The 20,910-nt window shown below is 65.7% G+C and overlaps 1 protein-coding gene across 15 annotated transcripts in view; it reads right to left on the bottom strand.

The window, feature by feature from the left end:
* The window catches only part of Kcnt1 (potassium sodium-activated channel subfamily T member 1), a 41,654-nt gene extending 28,927 nt beyond the window's left edge, over window positions 1-12,727 (bottom strand). For 9 of the 15 annotated variants that reach the window (XM_021261673.2, XM_087182937.1, XM_087182935.1 and 6 more), the window contains exon 1: window positions 2,054-2,215. In XM_021261673.2, coding sequence (XP_021117332.2) covers window positions 2,054-2,199 — 146 coding nt within the window. In that variant the 5' untranslated portion in view covers window positions 2,200-2,215. Of the gene's footprint in view, window positions 1-2,053; window positions 2,219-12,495 lie in introns of those variants that run through there. The other 6 variants (XM_013073803.3, XM_021261672.2, XM_004848874.4 and 3 more) reach the window with 3 other exon arrangements.
* Between the last annotated feature and the right edge of the window lie 8,183 nt (window positions 12,728-20,910).

The following is a 20,910-nucleotide window of genomic DNA, read 5'->3' as shown; positions in this document are numbered from 1 at the left end:
GCCGGTGGGAAGGACCGTGGCTGGGAGCCCTGGGCGGGTCCCAGTCACCTACAGACAGCTGCCACGGGTGGACAGAGACAGGAAGGGGCAACTGGACGGCGGACCCTGGGCTGGCCAGGTGCAGGCTGGCTGGGTGCCACTGGGAGGGGCTTCCGGACCCTGCACCCCTGCCTCTGCCCCCAGCCTTGCGTGCAGAGCCAACCTGGTCCCTGGGGTCCTCCATGCACAGAGCCGCTCTGATGCCAGGCTCAGAGGGGCCCTGTGGGGATGGGGCCAGGGCTGGGAGGGCAATGGCAGTGGACATGCTGCAGCCCCACCCCAAGGGCCTCATCCTGCTTTGCATTGAAACCCTAGGCTGTCTCATCCCAGAACGCTGCTGTGGGTGCTGATGACACAGTGGCCTCGGCCCCAGCTCCACCCTCCAGCCTTCGGCTGCCCGGGCAGCTACTCCCCAACTGCCCCAGACCCCCTTCCCTCAGCCCTGTTTCCCCTGGGAGCCCCCTTTACCCCTGCCCTCCTGGGACCCTGTCCGCTCCCACGGGGGCCCCTGCTTCCTGCCTCCCCCAGGTCCCCTGTCTTTGCTCGGTTCCCCTACCTGAGCCTGCAGCACAAGACCCATGCCCACCCCAGGCGCTGGATGCCCCAGGGCACAGCTCCAGTGGCTGCCTTGGAAACCCCACCAGCCTGGGGTGAGTCAAGGGAGAAGAGGGGGTGCGGGCTGTGCCAGGCGGGAGGCCTGCCGGGACCCGGGGCTGTCGAGGGCCAGAAGGGGTCGGTGGCTCCCTGAGGGTCACCCTATGCCCAGCCCATCCGGTTGGGGCCCACAGGTCGGCAGCTCCTGGGTCACGCTCTCTAAGCACCCGGCCCCTCCCCAGCCAGTCTGGGGCAGGAGGGAGGCACTGGGCAGATACAGGGTGTGGGGTGCTTTGGGCGGGGCCACACCCGCCGTCTGGACAGAGTGGAGGGTCCCTCCTCTGCCCTGGCTGGCCCTGGGGGCCCTGTGTGCGGAACGGGCTGTGGCAGCACTGGCTCCCCACTCCAGTCTCACCGCCGGACTCTGGTTCCTGACTCGAAAGTCTGCCAGGTGCCCTCTGTTCGGAACCTGCCTTGGCTCCCTAGTGCCATCCCAAAGCAGACCCACAGCCCACCTCGGAGCCACCCCACCCCGGGGGTCCTGGAGGGCTGGGAGAGGGCCCCTGGAGAGAGGGTAGGCCAGCTGCGGCCTGTACGCCCAGGGCTTCCTGGAGGAGGCGGCCTCCTGCAGCTCCCAGGCGGGGCTTTGGCCAGGTGCAGCCTGGCAGAGCCTCCATCCCTGCGCCCATTCTGCAGGGCCAGGGGCCGCGGCAGGGCAGCTTCCCGGATCCAGGCCGAGTGTCCGGAGAGAGGAGGGGAGGGGCGGTCCCCAGGGCCCCGGCAGCACTCACCACCCTCCTGCCTGCGCTGCCCATTAGCCACGCACTTACCCTCAACAGTCTCTCCTGGCAAATGGGAACAGCGGCCTCCCCCAGGGCAGTGGGGGCAGGACCAGGCCATCTGTCGGCCCGGGCCCTGCCAAGCCCCTGCCAGCCCTGCCCGGCCTGGCCTGGACCCTCCACCCAGCCCAGGTGTCTGCCCACGACGGTGCCCACAGCGGGCCGGGTCTGAATCATCCCGGTTTGGCTCCTGGCTCAGGAAGGTGCGGGCCACACATGCTGCAGGGACCTCGGGGTCCTCACTGTGAAGTGGGTGCTGCGCCCTGCCCCGGGGCCCAGAGGTGCTGGACAGGGCAGCGCTGCACTGGGCGTGATCCCGGGAGGGCCAGAGCCTCCTCCTCCCCGGAAGTGCCTGCTCCCCCACCCTGAGGGGCCCCTGTCACAGCGCCCCGTGTTTACCTACAGTGTCCTCAGAGCAGGACTGGGGGGCCCCAGGCGCCCAGAGCCAGCCAGAGATGCCCGTGGCCAGGTGCCCGGGGCAAGGCAGCCCCTGCCCTCCCGCCCGGCTGCAGCAGGGACCCAGCCAGCGATGCTATGCGAGCCTGGGGCCCCCCACCCCGCGGTGGAGACCGCGCCCCTACCTCTGGCCCACGTCGCTGCCCATGGAGCCCCCGCCACGGGCTGGCAGTAGCGGGCTGAGCCCGTGCGGCTCCTCGGGGGCCGGCGGTGCGCCCCCCAGGCCCGCCTTGCCCTCGGACGGCGAGCGCGGCAGCTTGGCCCGCGCCATCCTGCGGGAGCCCGGGCGGGAGGGAGCGCGGGGGCGGCGCCAGGCGCAACCATCGCTCGCGCTCGCTCCGCAGCCCGCGCCGCCGCAGTGGAACCGGCCAGGGAGGGGGCCTCCGCTCCGCCCCGCAGGGCGCAGGGCTGGGTCCCGCGGGAGGACTTCCCGCCCTGGACCAGAAGCACCAGCAGGAGGGAGCTGGGGCGAGGGTACGCGGGGACCCCTGGCCCTCACCTGTCCCCCGTCAGGGCCACTGGAGAGGGGCCGGAGCCCTTCTCGTTCCGCGCGTGCCCGGACACAGCCCTCTGGGGTCCTAGGGACCCTGGCCTGGCACTTGGCATGGCCCAAGGGAGCTGGGCCCAGGCCCCCCCAGGTGGGGCCATGAGCGCAGTGCTGGGCCTCCCCCGCGGGCACCCAGGGTCCCGCCCCCGTTTCCTGTCCAGAGCTGCCAAGGTACAGCCACAGCACCGCTCTGTCGGTGCCCCGGTGCCAGGCTGGGCATAAATCCCACTGTGCACATGGCAGCTACGTGGTGTGGCAGTGCCCAGCAGGGCCTTCGCAGGGCCATCTCACCAACAGAAGCAACCTGGGCAGGTTTTTCCATTGTGCAAAGGAGGGAAACTGAGGCGCTGAGAGAGGACACAGCTCCTCTGGGAAACTGAAGCTGGAAGAAGCAGGGCAAGGATTTGAACCCAGGATCTCGATGCAGAGCCCGGCGCTGTAGGGCACATTCCGGGGCTTTTCTAGCCCGGCCCTTGCGTTTCACAGACTGGGCCCTAGGTGCTTGCCCAGGTAGCAGGCAGGTAACGGTGGCAGGTGCTGGCACTAGAAGCGTGGCTGCGGCTCTCGGATTCACACTGTCCTCCACAGCTGCAGCGCGGCCCAGGCTCGTCTCCTGGCACACGGCTGGGGGCCCACAGCTTAAAGCGGGGGAGGCCTCCTTGGCGAAGTTTAGAAGTTTCAGTCCTTGCATGGTCAATGCCATGGCAAACGGGCCTGGAAGGGGGAGAGGTGCGCCCAGCACGAGGACCAGCAGCAGGGCAAGGGGAGGAGGCTTCCGGTGATGCCCTGGCGGCCTGCGGCTTCTGCCCAGGCCCCATGTCCTTCACAAGCCACCCCTCTGAGCACGGGAGGCTTTGGGCCGTCTGGATGTAAACCACCATGGCCCTGCCATCCAGGGTGCCTCCAGAAGCCATGCGGAGGGAGGTGGGCCTCAGTGTCCCCCCCAGCACCCCCTCTAGCTGGGGGCATGGCCTGGCTCACCCTGAACTTACACCAACAGCCCTCAGAAATGGGGCACACAGTCCCCACCCTGCATCTCTGGGAACTGCTGCTCCCGGACCTCTCCCCACTTCCCTGGGCCTGTGGCACCATGGGGAGTGCCCAGCAGGCAGAACGTATGGCCAGGGTGAGCCGAGGGAGGTGGGCTCCGGGTTCCCAGACCCGGGTCTTGCACCCCAAGGCCCCATGAGACAGACATCCCGAAGCCCAAGGAAAACGCCACGGGTCCCAGTGGGCATCATGCCGGACATGCTTCGAGCAGCCCTCGGGAGGGGGCTTCATCGGGCGGCAGGAGACGCAGCAGCGTGGGGGGACCCTCGGTGTGTTGAGGGTGGCAGTGGCCGGGCCCCCGCAGGACTGGGCAGGGAGGGCTGGGCTCAGGCCGGGGGTATATGGGGGGTGCACTGGAGATGGGCAGCACAGGAGTCCCACAGTGCATTGGGCCACCATTCTGGGCCTCCACACCCCGCCTGTGGACGACATCCCGGTGGCGCCTGGGACAGAGGGGACCCTTGGGTCCCGGCCCAGCACTGCAGCCAAAGCTCCCAGCTTGCTGGGGTTGCTGTAAAGGAGCAGTATAGCCCAAGGCCAGCTCAGAGTGGGTGAGGACAGTGGGGCCAGGCAGGTGTTGGGCAGTTGTAGAACAGCTCTGGGGGCCATCCAGGAGCCTCCCCAAACCTCTGGACATGAACAGTTGAATAAAAGGCAGTGACCATAACTGAGGCACCAGCAGGGATGCTCAGGCCAGCATCACAGACACCTCCACATCAGGGGCCACAGAGGGAGCTGTGGAGTACACCCACCGAGCTGCAGAGGCCAAAGTGGGGTGGCTAGGGAACGCTCAGCGCAGCCAGGCTCTCCTCACCTGTGTCCTCATCTGGTGGGAGGCACCTGGGCTGTCCAGGCACCTGGGACCAGCGTGAGCCCCCACCCACCCAGGGGAAAGGGCACAGAGCCCCGGGGCCCCCAGCTGGGAGTCCTGACGTGGGCAAGGACGTTTCTTGGGTGTCCTGGAGACAGGCCATCGGGCCGTCCCCGTGCCTGGGGCTGTGAGAGGTGGCGACATCACACACAGGTGGGTACAGTGGAAAGGGAGGAGGGGCAGAGCCACCACAAGGGCATGGCTCAGGTGTCTGTGGACGGGCGGTGGGCAGCCACGTGTGTTCACCCACACCCAGAGGCCATGCGGCCTGGTGTGCCGGGACCCGGGGGACGCTGTGGGGAGTCACAGAAGACAAGTCCGAAGTCGTCAGAATCCCAGAAACGGTGTGGAGTGGGGGTGCCGGGCTGGGGAGGGAGACAAGGTCAGCGCCCCCCAGGGAGAGCTCAGCCGGGAAGACAGGCGCCCTGCGGCCGGGCGGTGGCACCAGTGGCACCAGGGTGAGGGTGCCTGGTGCACTGAGGCGCGTGCTCCAAAGGTGCTAGAGCAGTGAACTCAGCGCCTGTGTGCGTTACCACAAGTAACGTGAGTGAATAAACTCAGAGAGGAGGAGCGAGGCAGCGTCGGAGAGGAGAGGAGAGGCAAAGAAGGAGATGGCCAGACCGAGAACCGAGAACCGCCTCACAGTGTGAGTGGGTGGAGTCAGGAAAGGGCACTCTGGGCCCGGGCACCACATCCGCCTCGGGCGCAAAAGGCTCAATAGAAGGAGCACTCAGAGCAGCAATGAGTGTGTTTATCTCCTGCGATAAGGTAAGGAGGGAGCCAGCAGAGCCCCGGAAGGCGGAAGCCATCTGGGACCAGACAGCATCCCAGTTATTACAGAGCCAGTTCCAAGCCAGCAAGGACGAGAAGAGCCCCAGCTACAAATCGGCTCACTGTCTGGACAGACGCTCGGACGGACGGCTCTGTGATGCCGGCGGGTGCAGACCTGGGAGAGGGAGGACGCCTACCTGAGGGCCCTTTGTGTCCCCAGGCCAGGGCCCAAAGCATGTAGAACTGGGAGCAGGGCGCTGGTTCCAGGGAATCCACCACGGGACAGGCCACACCCAGATAGGACCCGCCTCTACTGAGCTGAAGGCGGAGAGTGCTCTGGGGACCCAGAGAGGAAGAGCCCTCGCCTGTGCCTGCGGGGACCGAGCTAAGCAGGCGGGGCCGGCAGCCCGGGTGGACCAAGGGCTGAGGACAAGGGTGGCACAGGAGGACTCCACCTGGCCACCACGCACCCACACCCGATGCGGTGAGACCTCTGAGTACGGTGATGCGCCAGGACCCCCTTCCCTTCCCGGCAGGGGTGGACATGGCAGCTCTAGGAGCCAAACTAGGCACCCGAGGAGGCGGAACATGCCCACACGCCCCAAGGGTCACTCATGGCAAGTGTGACAGAAGCAGCAGTCTGCTGCATGCTGTACCAATTCCAAACCGGCGAGAGAAAGGCACACAGCGGGCGGGCGCCCCATCTGTGCCCCACCAGGAAGCCGCCCTGGAGGAGCCTGGGCAGCCGGGCGGGGAGGACGCGGGTGTGCACGGCCTCCTCCGAGGACATGGAGGTTTGAGGAGGAGCAGGGTCACTACAGGGTCCAGGAGCCACTGACCAGGTTGGGACAGCTGAGCATCGGGGGACACTGATGAAGCAGGCTGGACAGGTACCATAACCAGCTACCTCAGCACTAGCGGCTCAGAGCAACACGCAGTCATCGTGGTCCTGAGGCCCTGAGACGTAAGCAGGGTGGGCTGGCTTCCCAGGGGGGCCGGGCAGTGCTTCTGGCCTTGGCCAGCACCCAGCACCCCGTGACCCTCGGCTTGGCCTTCGTCCCTCACCCTGATCTCAGGTGTGGTCCTTACCCCTCTGACCCGCTTGTCCCCTGGCATAAGGACCTTGGGACGGCCCTGGGTGCCTGGAGAACACAAGGCCTTCACCTTATCAACTTCCAGAGTCCCTTCTGCCGCACGGTCACGGATTTCCAGGCTGCTAGGACCGGTTCCTTGGCGTCTCTGGGGCCTCACCCAGCCCATCATGTGAACCTATGCAGGCCAGGTGTCAATGCGTGGTCCCGAGGGGAAGAACGGGAAGCAGATACCTCTCCTGTCCCCACGGCACATCCGCTTACTCGGAACCAGTGACGGAAGAGAAAGGGTGGAGGGTGTTTTCGGCAGGACTTAGAATTTGGGGTGCACAATGGGCCCTGGCTGATGGAGACCAGCATTGCTTCCTGCAGGTGAGGCTCGGATTTAGGAACGGAGCTGCAGAACAAGACAGCCGCACCCCAGGACGGAGGGCAGTCACCTCGAGGGGACAAGGAGGAAGTGTGGCTGCCTGGTGAGCCCGGTGGCCACCCCCATCAAGCCCGTGGCAACACAAGGTCACAGTGGCATCTGCAGCAGTCTCTTGCCTGAGTCGGGCAAGTTGGGTCCGCCAGGCGTTTAGACCCAGTGTCCAGCTTCCGAGGGACTCTGAACCCCCTGGGAGGCCAGCAGACGCCAGCGCCAGTAACCAGTGCCCAAGCCCGGAGCCCGTTCACTTCCCACTCTGCAGGTCACCGCAGTGCAGCTAGCTCCAATTTCTAGGGTCTCCCGGGGCCGAGGTCAGTGGCCACAGGCTGGGCGATCAGGTGCGGCGCTGGAAGCGTCCATGTCCACATGGCCAGGCTTCCGGAGAGGACTGGACACAGGCTGTTTACCAAACACACATCGAGGGCGGGATCTGCCCAGTGCTAGCTCAGGCAGTGGTGGAACCTGCGACACAGCCAGCCGGCCTAGGGCTCCAGGCCCTGGTGCTACGGAGGGAGGCTCAGCCCTCTGCCAGCAGGCCCTGTGTCCTCTTGTGTCCCTGGAGGACCTTGACCCGATTTTAGGCGCCTTCACTGAATCACCTCCGAGATCATACAAGGTCAACCTCAGGTCCAAGGACTGGACACAGAGGTCTTTGGGGATCATTGCTCAGAGCTGGCAGGGGTCCTGTGGACAGTCCCATGGTCGCCCTCCTGTCAGAGATCCAGGTGGGCGTAGGGGTTGAGATGCCACCACCAGGGTGGGGCTCTGGACGGGCTGGTGCTGGGGGACAGGTGAGGAGGGCGGGCACTGCGTGGGCCCAAAGCCACCCTTCCCTCAGCAGCATTGCCAGGCATGAGACCCCTTCCAGAAGGGGCAGGGGTCTCCCCTCGCCATGGCCAGGCCCTCTTTTGGGCCCTGGTCGGTCTCCGGAGTGGCCCCCCAGAACAGTGGGACTCTCACGGGGAGGGTGTCCACTAGCTAATGGTCAGGCTGGTGACAGCCAGGCAAGTCTGAGCAGGGTCTTGAGGGGTCCAGCAGGCAGGGGGGCTTCGCCTTCCTGGGTGGTCTTGCTGAGACTTAGAAGCGGGGCATGGAAAGCTGTTGCTGGGACTGGAACCCTGAGGCTGGGGCCTGAGGGGTGTCATGCCCACGTCTCGGGCAACAGAAGCCGATGGGGGAGCTGCTGGGCTCAGACCCTCAGCCTCAGCCTTCCAAGGCTCAGCAGCCTTGTGCCCAGAGGGACTCCTGTCCCTGGGTTTCCGGGGCCTACTCACCGGGCCGACAGGCTGGGGTCAGCCCAGAGCCTCTGCCCTGCTCAGCGAGGGCTGTGGAGAGGAGCTGGGGTCCAGGTTCGACCTCAGCCTGCTCTGCAGCACCTCCCCCCAGACACCTCCCCAATGCTGTCCCCTCCCTGAGCCAGAGGCCTGTCGCAGCCAAGGAGGGTCCTGTACCTCAAGCTCCAGGGCCTGCAAAGGGCCCGTGCCCAGCACGACTTCCCTCAGTCCAACTGCATAGAGACCCTGAGAGGTGACTGTCCTCATCCGTGGGCCAGTGACCTCATGGCTGAATTGCTGGGGCACAGGCCCCAGCTGGAGGAGGTCACTGAACCGGAGGGCCTGCGGCTGCTGGTGCTCGCCTCCTGCTCTGCCTCTCGGTCCAGCAGCGCAGTTCTCCTCTGCAGTGCCCCTCCACTATGACAGACGTGCCGTCCAGCAGCGACCACAGACTGCACCCCTGAACCCCAAAGCCGAAGGGCACCGGGCGCTGTGACCCTACTGGGGAAAGCTGGCCGGTACAGCACCCAACCCACCTCGGTTTCTATAATCCTGTGGGCGCTGGCTCCTCTCCCCCTGGGCGTCAGGTTCTGTTTAATGCTAGTTCAGGAGGAATCTGGTTTTGGGCCTTGCATTCAACAGCTTCTGAGTGTCCCCAGGGTGTGAGGCGGGCAGAGGCATTTCTCAGAAGTACTAATCAGATCCCCTGAGCCCCACTGCCCCTGGGTGAGGGAGCTGCCTGCCTTACCAGGGAGGACACAGCTTGGGGTGCTGCTCCTCTTTTGGCCTCCGTGGCTCCTCACCCTCCATGGCTGATCTGCCCACTCCTGGCCCCCTGGGCGGCAGCAAGAAGGGTGCCGAGGGCTCTTGGTTCTCCCACCAGGGCCACCACCCGGGACCTGCTCCCTGCTCACCGCAGGGTGTTAGGGAGAGGCTGGCTGCACACATAGCCAAATCGGGAGACTCGGCCAATGCCCTGCTCAGCAAGTCCTCGGGAAGTCTGCAGTCACCACCCAGACAACAAGCAGGACCGACAGTTCGGGCTTTCAGACCCCTCCTCGCCCTCCCTGTGCCAACTGGACTGACTCATCCTGCAGGCTGCAGGAAGAGGCTGCACATTGCCACCTGGAGCAGCCCCAAGTCCACGGAGCCAAGCTGTCCCCAACCAGGGACCCCAACCCCTCTACCCTGTGCCTGGGTCCCAGCTGATTCCTGGGCAAGGACCTGCCTGGGCAGCATGAGAGGACGGTGTGGTGACTCTGGGCAGAGCTGCCAGCCAGCCCTGCCCCGGGCAGGCCCGAGGTAGGATTTTAAATGTACCCTCAGGAGGCCACAGGGCCAACAGTGTTTCCAAGCTCAGCAGCTCTGGGAAGGACGAACCCCAGGGACCAGAGCCACCACAGGAGCTGAGCAGTGGCTCCTCCCTGCACCCACCCTGCCCCCGCAGGCCCTCGGGGTCCCTTTCCACAGCCGCCTGCTGCAGGCAGCGGGACTCTGTCCTCAAGGCGGCGGCCCTGTGCTCCTGCCCTGCTGGGCCAGATTGCCTGCCCACTCGCCCCTGGTGTGTGAGAAAACACCCCACAGTGCCGCTCCAGGCAACCAAGCGGTCTGTTCTGCTGGCAGGAGCAGCACAGCCTGGGCGGGGCCCTCTGGGGCCGGGCTCCCCACGCAGGCCTGCCTGGCCCACCCAGGAGCCCTGGCACTAGGCGAGCCCTGCAGCCAGGACCAGTCCCTCCTCTGCCTGGGGTGGCCACTCCCTGGGCATCTGGTGCCACTCACTGCCTGCCTGGACCCAGACCCCGAGCTGGTCCTGCCTCCACCTGTGGGCACAGCGGGCCAAGAGCAGCCAGCGGCAGGTCACCTATGCCCACAGGGGCTCCCCAACACATCTCCAGCCATTCAGCCCCTCAGCCAGCTGAGCCGCGGGCACTGTCCGCCTTGTGTGCCAAGCTGTCCCATCCCCTCCTGAGTGGCCAGGGCTCCTCTCCAGGTCACAGACCAGGAGACAGGGGTGGGAGTACACAACCCTGTCCTCTGCCTCCTCCAGCTGCCCGCTGGGGACTCAATCCTGAGCCCATGTCCCCAGGACCTCACTAGGGTTTTCGGGGTGCAGGAGGGGAGAGCCCAGGGTTCCAGGTGCTGCCGGGGGAGGAGGCAGGTGACACAGGAAACTAAGACGCTGGGGTCCTGAGCCAGCTGGGCCTGCAGCTCTGGGTGCCAACCCCAGGCCAGGGTAAGGGGCTGAAAGGGAGCCCAGAACCCCAACCTTGCAGGGCCAGGTCGGCTTCCTCTGAGTGCTGCTCCCGAAGCCCCAGGATCCACCAGGGCCACACTGGGCCTTGGAAGGGGTGGGCACCCAGCTCCGCCCCACGGTGGTGTGCTGGTGCTCACATCCCAGTGAGAGGCTAGCCTGGCAGCGAGGCCTGGTGTGCCCTGTGCCTGCGTGGGCAGCTGAGCTCCTTGCTCCCCAAGGCCGGCAGGCGGCCGTGGTGACTCACCGCTAGTGGCTTTATTTCCCCAGAGAACAGGAAATTTCTGACTCTGCCCACCCAGGAGTCGGGGTGCAGCTCCCCACTCCCTCCTCAGAGCCGGGGTGGGCGGGGTGGCCTGTACTGAGCCTCCCAGGTGCCCTGCCCCACCCTGCTCCCCTGGGCTGGGAGAACAAGCACACTCAGCTGGCCTAGGCCCTTTGGGCGTCAGTGATGGTCCACGGGCCAGGGCTGGGCATGGAGCCGGGGAAGGGGCCGGCAAGAGGGGGGACAGGTGGCTGGAACAGAGTGGCCTGCGGGCAGTGGGGCCCACGTCCGGTAGACCCAGGAGTTCCCTGGGAAGCCAGTCCCTTCCCTGCACCTCCCCCTCAGCTTGGGGTCTGCACCCAGAGCCAGAAGTGCTGGGAAACAGCAGGGCTCGGGTGATGAGGGACCCCTGCAGGTCCCTGGTCTCCTGCCCTTGACCTGGGACCTGGGGCTCGCAGAGGAGCGCTGAGTCGGTCTAGAGCAGGGCAGGGCCAGACTTGCCCACCCCGCAGCTTCGGCCCAAGCAGCCCTGGTGTAGAAACACTGGAGGAAAGCGGAAGTGACTCCCGGGCGGGGAGGGTGCCAGGCTGCTCCATGTCAGGGGTGGTGAATTTTCATGCATTTTGCTACAACTGAAAACACAGGTCTGGGACAACGGGTCTGACAGCAGCCTCCCATCTGGCCCCTGGGGCTGGGACGCTCCCCGAAGACCCTGGCGACCGCAGGCAGGGGAGCTGTGCCACTCGCTCCTGAAAACACAGTTCCGCCAGCCACAGGGCAGGCATCTGTCCTGTCACTGCAGCCCTGGGCACCTCACAGGGAGATGGACATGGCCTCCTGCCGGACACTGGGGGAAAGCCCAAGGCTGCTGTTTCAGTATGAACCAGGTCCCGCTGAGCAGGCCCTGGTGCTGACTTAGCAGATGTTCCGCACATGGCCCGGCCTCTGGTAGCCCCAGCCCGGCCCAGCATGGGTCCCAGGAGGGTGGGAGCCCTGGCCACAGACCCCAGCCCGCCCAAACCCAAGCAGGACCCAAACTTGTCTCCTCACCGGGGCAGCTGTTCAAGGTGGACCTACTTGTGGCCACATCAGTTCCTTCAACCAGAGAGAAACCCACTTTGGCAAGTGCCCGTAGGCCTCCTACGTAGGCCCGTAGGAGCCTTTGGCAGGCTCCTTGCTCTGGGCAGAGGGAGACTTTGGGGTTGGCCCCGCCAGTGCGGAAGCCAGTGGGGGCGGAGACTGCGTTTCCAGTGGGCAGGGCCTTGTTCGAGACCCTCACGCTGGCCCGCTCACAAAGCCACTTCTCAGCTGAGGGCGCTGAGCTGCTGATTTGCAACCTCAGGCACTTTACGTGCCAACTTGAATAACAACACCTGGGGGAAACGGCTGGGGGGGACTGAGCCAGCGAGCAGCGCATCGTGGCAGAAACAGCCCGAACAGACCCAGGCGGGGCTGCCGACCCACACCCTCCCCACCCCCCCCTGGCACTGTGAGGCTGACATCGCCCGAGGCCGGCCGGGAGTTTACCCGAGACCACTGCTTGAGGGAGGGAGAGAAGAGCAGCACTTCCCTCGTGTCCTGCCGGCCCTTCAGCCTCTGGGAGATTTCGTTCATTTTCCTTTCTCATGCCCGAGAGAGCCAGAGGTGCTGGAATGCTGCTATTCCCAGTGAGTGACCACGGGTGAGCTTGAAGGCACAGTCCCTCCATGCATAATTAATAAGCGACCTAGCCCGAGTCTGGAGGACACCAGGCTCCAGCCGGAGGCTCCACGCACCCTTCTTCCGGCCCTGTTTGTTCTCCTGATCGGCAGAGCAGCAGGGCTGGAACCTGGAGCCAGCAGGGGAGCCCCGGAGCCCCAAGTGGGCCTCTGGGGGTTCCTCAGCCCCCGCTTCATGCCCTCCCCTGAGCCCCTCCTGGGGAAATGCGCCCCCAGACCCCCAGCGGAACTTCCGGGTCGGAGGCGCCCCGTAAAGTCGAAAGGCAAAGAGACTCAGCACCAGGGACAGTGCACCCGCCTACCTGTCGTCGCTGGGGAAGGGCTGGTCGCCCAGGAGCAGGTCCCGGAAGCGGTACCGCGGCGGCAGGGGCAGCACCTCCGAGTCCAGGTCGCTCATCTTGAAGCTGGCAGCAGCGTTCGGGAGCTTGTCCCCGGGGCTGTCCTCGGCTCGGCACAGGGCTGCCTGCGGCATACGCCAGCCAGCAGCCCTCAGTGCGCCCCACCTGGACACGCGGCCCCCAAAGAGCAGACTGGGGACTGGGAGGGCACCTGCGGGGGTGGGGACCAGAGGGTCACGTGGGGATGGGCAGAGGCGGGGGGGGGGCGTTGCAAGCTTGGGACAGGGGGCCTGCAAGGGGGAACTTGCAGGGGGGAGAGGGGATCTGCAGGGAGAGGGGCCTGCAGAAGGGGCAGAGGGGGGACCTGTGGGGGAGAAGGGCTCTGCGGGGGGTGCCGGGGGCAGGGTGATCCAGGGGCCCCAGGCTTGTGGTGGCTGGGGAAGTAAAACATTCATAGCCAAAAACTCATGGACCTGTGCTCAGGACGGCCCTGGCCCTGGTCCCCAAGGGGCTGGCATAGGGACCCTCCCACCCTCCTCTGCCCTTCCCTCTCCTCTTGACCTGTGGCAGCCCAGCCCTCACTGCCCCACAGCCTGTGCCCAGCCCACTCAGCCTTCCTTCCAGATCCAGAGCAGAAACCTGGGCCAAAGCTGAGCTCCGGGGGCCAGGGATTTAGCTTAGTGGTTTCCCCACCTGCTGTACAAGCGCAAGGACCCGAGTTCGATCCCTGATACCAAAAAAAAAAAAAAAAAAAAAGCTGACCTCTGGCCCCCACGCTTCGGGGTGTGTGACCTCAAGGCTTAGGGATAGCTCGCTCCCTGTTCTCTGTCCCCAGGGCCCTCTGAGCCCGAAGCTGCCCTGCAGGGTCACCAGGACTCCTGGGGGACCCCCAGGACCCTGCCCCAACACCAGGATCATGGTCACGTAATGGCAGCAGAGTGGGGGAGGGGTGGGCCAGGGCCTGGGGGGGCTGCAGTCCCGGGGGCCAGGACTTCATCTTCTACCCGCCATCTCCACCCCCAAGGGAGTTCTGGCTGCAGCCACGATCCAGGGCACCCAGGCAGGGGCCGCAGGGCCCCCAAAGCCCCCATGCTCAGGGCAGCAGCCCCTGACCTCTCTGCCCACCCCCAAGTCAGAGGGCAGCGAGTCACCCCCGGGGCCCACAAAGAGCGGCACCCACAGGTGAGCAGTGCCCCCCCCCATGGACCAGCAGCATTGGGGACACAGGGAGCTCCGGCTTCCTCATTATGAGCTGCTGGGGCATCCCTACCCCAGCCTGTCCCCACAGGCTGCACAGTCACCGAAGACCACGTGGCTGGCAGGAGCTGGAGAAGGTGGGGAACAGCGGTCAGCCTGGGGCAGGTGCAGAAGCTGGGGAAGGTGAGGGGCTGCCCGAACTCCAGCCCCCACCAAGCAGCAGGTGGGCAGGGATGGGCAGCCCCTCCGGCAGCTGGGGATGCTCTGTGACCACCCTAGGTCGTGGCCACAAGTGGCAGGCACTGGTCCAACACCCTCCCATTTCTAGGGTCACAGATTCAACCTCAGCATTTGGCAGCATTTGAAAAATAACATTTTCCTAATTGCATCAGCGCTGCAGTGTTTTCCCTGGGTCCCAGCTGGCTGTGTGGTGGGAGCGGAGGAGGTCCGGGAGCCACGTGGGTGGGGTCGGGACCCTGTTCTCCTGGTTTGGCCTTGTTATTGAGAAGCCCTCTTAGTGGCAAAACCCCAAGAGCCACCTCTCTCTGGCCCTGCGGTTCCTGGTGCCACACCTCCGGAAACTCGGGGTTCCTCTGCTGGACCCAAGGGAGGGAAGGAAGTGCTGGGATCCTCAAGCCGTGGTCTGAGGAGCGAGGAGGATGCGCTGCCTTCTCCTCCGTCTGCTGCTGTGCCATCCGAGCAAGCACATGGCGTAAACCCCGCCCTGGGGACCTCCTGCCCTCCTGCCTCGTCCCCAGTTGTGCCACATCCCACGCAGAGCTGAGTGTCTGTGGGCGGCTGAGAGCCTGGCCTGGCCTCCTGGAAGGTCCCACTGCAGAGTGCTGCTGCCCAGGTGGGCTGGGTGGAGGGGGCTCACTGAGCACAAGGCCTGTGTTCCTCTGGGGAGGGCTGCCCACAGGTGGCCTGGAGGGGCAAGGACACAGCTATGGCACAGCCCAGAGCCCGAGCCCACACCCCACTGGGGTCCCGAGATCTCACCCGCCGGCCTGCCGGCTGCCGTGAGGTGGACTGGGCACTCAGGAGTGCAACCACCTACCTGCCCAGACCCCATCTGTGGCCAGGTGTGGAGCTCAACCTGCAGACTGAGGACAGAGGGCTCCTCCTGCAAGCCTGGGCAGCTGGCCAGGGCCCTGCAGAGAGCCCCACTCCTCTGGCCAGCGGCAGCTGAGGGTCCTGGGGGCACAACACAGCTCCGCCCTAGCTGCCAATGCAGGCTGGATGGCCCCAGGTGAGGGGGTTCCCCGTGCCGAGCCTGGTCTCCGGATTGCAGAGCCCACAGCAGACAGGAACTGCGGTGCTCGGTGCAGTGCCTGGTACATGAGTGCTTGATCTGTGACTCAGTCTCGGAGTGCGGATGCGTGGGACCCGCCCCCAGGCCACAGCAGAGGGGGCCCAGGCAGCATGCACACCGGGAGGCCACCTCAGCCATCGGCAGCACACGTGATCACACGCCCTGACCTCCGGTCCCCTGGCAGCTGTGCCCAGGGTCGGGCCCCGAGAGGAGCCAGTGGTGGCCCATAATCCTAGGACACAGCCCAGGCCGGGACTGTCACCACCCTGACGCACGTGCTGAGGACACCTGCGCTCACAGGCCAGGCAGGGTGGGCAGCGGGCTGGTCAGAGACATGCACCCCTAGCACCCACTCCCCTCTCAAAACGCGGCGCTTCGGGGAGGAAGAGGAAGGAGAGACCCAGCTGGGTGCCCAGTTCACATAGCCACGTATGTGGAGACCGCGAGAGAAGTCAGTGGAGAGACTTTTAGGATGGACATGGGAACTGCCATGTGCAGCCCTGAGCCCAGGGGCCCCTCGAGCCCAGAGCAGAGCAGCTGGGCCCCATGGCGGGCTCCATGTCCCATGCCTGTGGCCCACACGCATCCTGAGAGGTCAGATGGGAGCAGCCGGGGCCGAGGGGGACAGGGGGTTGGCTCCCACCAAGAGGCATGGTTATTTTCTCAGACTCTGAAGTCTGGGGAAGAAGGAAGCCCAGGAGGAGCCCCGGGTGAGGGAGGCGCAGAGCATCGTGCCAGCTGTCAGCTCCGATTCCCAGCTACGGTGAGTATGGGCTTCACAGGGAAAGACGAACAGTGGCAGAATGCACTAGAGGCCCTGACCTCCCTGCGTTGCGTCCACACTGGGCTCAGGCTCGAGGAGGGAGGCGGGGCTGGGGCCCCGAAGAGACTGGCGGCGCGTGCAACCTTGCTGTCTCCCCGCTATTTCCCCTGCTTCCTATCCAGGGCTGGGCAGGGTCGGTGCCCAAGCCTAAGACCTGGCTCTAGAGGGCTCTACCTACGGCCAAGCGCCTTCCATGGGACAAGACAAATGGATTAGATGCCACTCCCAGCCCCGGACCCAGGGCGAGACAGGAAGGAAACAGACCGATGCCGGATCACCGATCACGATGCACCAAGTCCCCGCCGGCAGGAAGAGGATTTATACAGGTTTCTACACCTGAGCACGACACAGCTGTCAAGAAAAGGCCCCTTGGGAAACTGACAGAATCAGCGAAGACAGAGAAGACCTCTGGAAGAGCAGTGGCGGTCAGGACCCTGCAAGGCTCCCGCACAGCCCCAAGGGCGAGACAGCCGGAAGGCGCCAGGGAGGCTGGACGGGGCATCGCAAAAATGAGAAAAGGCAAAGAACGAGGAGGAAGGGATCCTGTAATCCCAGCACTCGGGGAGGCTGAGGCAGGAGGACCGAATATTCAAACCCAGCCTGGGTGACGTAGTGAGACCCTGTCTCAACGTGCTGGGTATGCAGCTCAGTGCAAAGGCCTGGGTTCACTCTCCGGTACCACCCAGACACGCGCGCACACACACACACAGCGGTGAGCGAGGTGGTGGAGACTCAGCCTCCCTGCCATGCAGGGCAGCAGGGCAGGACAGGCACTGCCCTGAGGCGAGGTTTGGAAATGTGGTGCAGGGAGGCCGGAGTGACACGCGGAGGAGGAGGTGTCAGTGGGTTCCCTCCACCTGTGAGCCCCTCCTGAGGAGCCAGGTGTGGATTTCCTCCCAGCCTCCTTCTTGGCCTCCGAGGACCCGGATGTGGAGGACGGGGCTGCTTTGGGGCTCGGTGTGGCGGTCCTCCAGGGAGATGCCAGTCCTCCCCAGCACGCTCCTCAGGGAAAGCCACATCAGGGCTGCCTTGGATCTCAGTCATCACGATCCCAGCCCCAGACGGGACGAGACACCCACAGGGCAGGCGGCCGAGAGCTGCACATGGGCGACACCCACGGGGCTCAGACAGAAGCCAAAGCCCTAGGGGCCACCACCCCCGCTTACTCACTGTTGTCCTGAGCTGCTGCTGCTGCAGAAGCCGCCCCCGGCAACAGGCAGCAGCCTGGGCCCTCCGTCCCTGGGCTGGGAAGCCACCCTGCTGTCCCTCCCGCTGGCCAGGGCCAGGCCACCCTGAGCCCTCAAACAATTCCCTGGGGCCTGGCCGCTTCCTGCTGCCCAGGGCATGGCTCCCTAATATGGGCCTGGAGGGCCAGGCAGGATGTCCCTGGCAGGATGGCAGGGCTGTGCTCCGTGCCCTGGCCATCAGGCCCAGAGGGCCCCATGACATAGGGACCAGGGCTGTTGGGAACCGGCAGTTCCAAGAAAGGCGCGCAGGCTGGGGGTGGGGACAGCCTGGCCAAGGCCCCTCCCACTGCCCCAGCAGCTGTCACCTCCAGACCCAGGAAGCGGCAGAGTAGAGGATGGCATGGGAGGGCAGAGTCCAGGGACTCTGAGTGGGTGGCTGGAGCTGGGGACCTCATGAAGGGGGTTTAGGGTGGAAAGCCATGAAGGTGGGGCCTGGATGAAGACTCCTGTGACCTGGAAGGCTGGAGCCCCGCTCTGGATCCCCTCTTCATCCCACAGTCTGGAAGCCTGGCTGGATAGGGCCGGGGTACAGCTGGGTGATACCAGGCAGGGTCTCAGCACCCACCCCAACCTGCAGCCCTAGGGCTCCCACTGCCAGCTCCCGTCACAGGCAGAGACACTGCCCAGCCCTGGACGAGGAGACCAGGCTCCAGGTGCAGGGCTCCAGGGTCCAGCTCCAAACATGCCACTCCCCCTCCCGCCAGGGCCCAGGGCAGGAATCCACCTGGCAGGCTCCCCTCTTCTGGCCTTGCCTCTTGCCCCAGGCAGCCCTTCCTTGGGGGATCCACCGGTCATCTGACACCCCCGCCCTCGCAGCAGCTCCCCCTGCAATGTGACAGTGAGCAGGAAGAAGCCAGCAAGGATGAGGTCCCAGGGTGGGGGGACAGTGGCTGAAATCCGGACCTTAAGGGCTCAGGACTCCGGCTGGGGCTGCAGCGGGGGGTGAGGGGCACAGGTGATGAACTTGGAGCTGAAAGGACCAGGAGGGTAACATTTAGGTTCCATGGACGACAGATGTGCCAAGACCAGGAGGGTGAAGGAAGTGGAGAACCCTCTGGTGGTCACTTACCGGCCCGACAGACATCACTGCTGACCCCTGAGTACCTCAGGAGGTCCAGCCTGCATACGGTTCCCCAGGACCTCAAGTGGCCATGCACTCTCTGACAGCGCTCCTGCCCTGGTCCCCAGCACCCTGGGCATCCCCAGCCTGAGGCTCCACCTGGAAACCCACCCTGGCCCTTCCCTGGAAGTTGCCCTCAAAGACATCTGTTCCATGATTTACATCGGGGAAACCAAGCTCCTCAGAGGACAGTCAGTACAGCACCTCTTGCATGCCCGGCCACCCATTCCCTGGCAGCAGGGGAAAGGAGTCTGCCCTGCTAGGCCGGGCTGAGCTTGGTGGTGGGCAGGCTCTGTCCAGGTTCCTGTGTCCAGCCCTGGCACAGGCAGTGGGCTCGTCCTCAGGGGCTGGGGGGCCTGGGCAGTACTAGCCCTCCAGGGCCCCTCCACCAGCCTGCTGCCCTGGCTGCAACCCCCGTCCTTGGCTAGGCAGGAGCTCTGCCGATCCCAGAGCACCTGCTGCCCTCCTCCGCTGACCCTCCTGCATGCGGATGGGAGATGCTGGCAGGAATGCAGAGAAACGATGGCGGCTGGGGGGGCAAAGAACCTGCGAGCCTGGACGACCCACTCACACCCCTGCGGGGTATCTTACTGAGGGGCTGCCCAGAAAAGGAGCCCCACCATGGGGCACAGTCCCAGCCCCGGCCCTTTCCATAGGACCACCCCTCGTCCTCTCCCTTGGCTCTGTGGGCGGGGCTGGGGTCCCCTCTGCTCGTCCCAGGCTCGGCCTCCCCGCCCCTCTGGCAATGACCTTGCAGCTAGCGCCTGGGGCTGGGGTCCTGGGGGCTCTCACGGAGCGGTGCCAGCCCAGCCCGGGGGCTCCCTGTGTGGCAGCCTGTACCTGAGGGTGCACAGGGTGTCGTCGAACCCAAAGGTGCAGCTGGCATGTCCCCTGGGCTGCGCGCCCTGCCGGGGAGCGGCATAACCAACTCCCGGACGGTGCTGCTTCCACGCATGGCCCGGCTCAGCCCAGCCTCCCTCCTTTCCTGACAGGTTTCCGGCGCCTGTCCGCGTGCGCCCCCTGCCGGCCGCACCGAGTCTGTGACGGCGTCGGGCTGAGCCTGGGCCTGGTAAGGTCGAGGGTCCCCATATCTGCGTTAGAAACACAATCTGTGGGCCTGAAAACAGGAGGGGCTGCTTCTCTAGGAGAACCCAAGCGCACACCAGGCCAAGGGCCCCTGGGGATCCATCCCAAGGGGAGCGCCTGACGCTCACCCGGAGAGATGCACAGGGGACAGGACGGGACCTGTGGGGCAGGGGCAGTGACCCGCATGGGGGGCTCCCGAGGTCAGAGGTGGGCCAGGGTCAACCCGGGGGTGCATGATGAGATGGTCCCTGCCCCCCAGTCCCTCCGGAGTCCCTGCCTAATCTGCCTGAAGGCACAGCAGGCCGAACACGGGCTTTCTGTGGGTGGAGCCCAGGGTGCAGGTCTGGGCTGACCCCCAGGGGTGCACCTTGGGCTTTCTCTTTGGTCCTGAAAGAGGCAATGCTCTGCTGGGCCCCTCCTCCCCCAGGCAGCTGCTGTCTCCTGCGGGTCCCTCCTGTCCCGGGACTCAGACACAGCCCTCGGAGCCCCCTGGCTGCGTCCACCGCCACTCACAAGCCTGAGTGAGGTGGCGCTCCTGACCCAACAAGCAGATGGAGATGCTCACAGGGCTGTCAGCCGTGGGAAACCTGGCACTCTGGGGCCATTCTCGGGGAACCCCAGCTCGGCTCTGCTCTGGCATGGAGGAGCTGGGCCCAGAGCATCCCAGCGGAGGAGGGCTGCAGGAGCGACTTCCACACCACCCCTCCCCGGGCCTCCTCTCCAAGTGGCTCCACGTCCCACAGTCCCAACAGAGATGGAGGGGCCCTGGCCGGCGTGGGCCTCGCTCCTCACAGCCCAGCACAGCTTCCATCTCTGGCTGATGCCCCTCCTGCCACCCAGAGCCCAGCCCAAGGCCCAGTGGACAGTGGCAGGCGCTTTGCCTGGCCATGCCCTGCACCTGGGACAGACACCCTGCAATAGCACCTGCTCTGGCTCCCTCTTGCTGCCCCCAAGAAGGGCTGTGTCCCCTCCCCCTCCAGCAACTGTCCTCAGCAGGAGCCAGGGAAGTCATCACAAGGGAAACCACCGATTCCTGGCACCCCTTCTATGCTGCACGCCTGGAGGGCCATTCCTGGAGAGGGGAAGGGTCTCCCCTTCCTCACCCAGGCCCCACACAGGGGCTCTGGACATTCAGGGGCGGCAAGGCAGCTGAGCCCCACCGGGCTGGGTGGCACAGGGAGGTCGGGCCTCTGGGATGGTGGCAGGCACTGGAGTGCAGCTCCTGCACAGGGAGCGACCTGGGGAGGCGGGCAGGTGGGTGACCTTCTGCGGTTCACAGAGCACCTTCGCACCCACCCTTGTGAGGAGCTCCGGAGCCAGACCGCGCTCCTGCCTGGGGTCCAGAGGCCGCGGCGAAGGGGGCTCGAGACTCCCGGGAAGGCGGAGCCTGGAGGCTGCTCCCTGGTGGGACCCCCATTAGCGTCGGCAGACGTGCCTGGGAGGCTTCCTGGAAGAGTTCTAGCAACTTCTCAGGGGTGGAGCTTTGCGGCTGGAGGCGGGGCCGTGGGCGGTACATGAGGAGCGGGGGCGGAGCACAGGGGGCGCCAGGTGCACGCTGGGGCCGCACGTGGGGCGCGCACCGTGCGGGGCGGGG

The sequence above is a fragment of the Heterocephalus glaber genome, unplaced genomic scaffold (genome assembly GCF_053883595.1).
Source record: "Heterocephalus glaber isolate CG9 unplaced genomic scaffold, H.glaber_assembly_v1.0 deba00001479, whole genome shotgun sequence".
Lineage (NCBI taxonomy): Eukaryota > Metazoa > Chordata > Mammalia > Rodentia > Bathyergidae > Heterocephalus > Heterocephalus glaber.
Note: the sequence above shows the minus strand (reverse complement) of the source record. Positions and strands in the feature narration are given on the sequence as shown.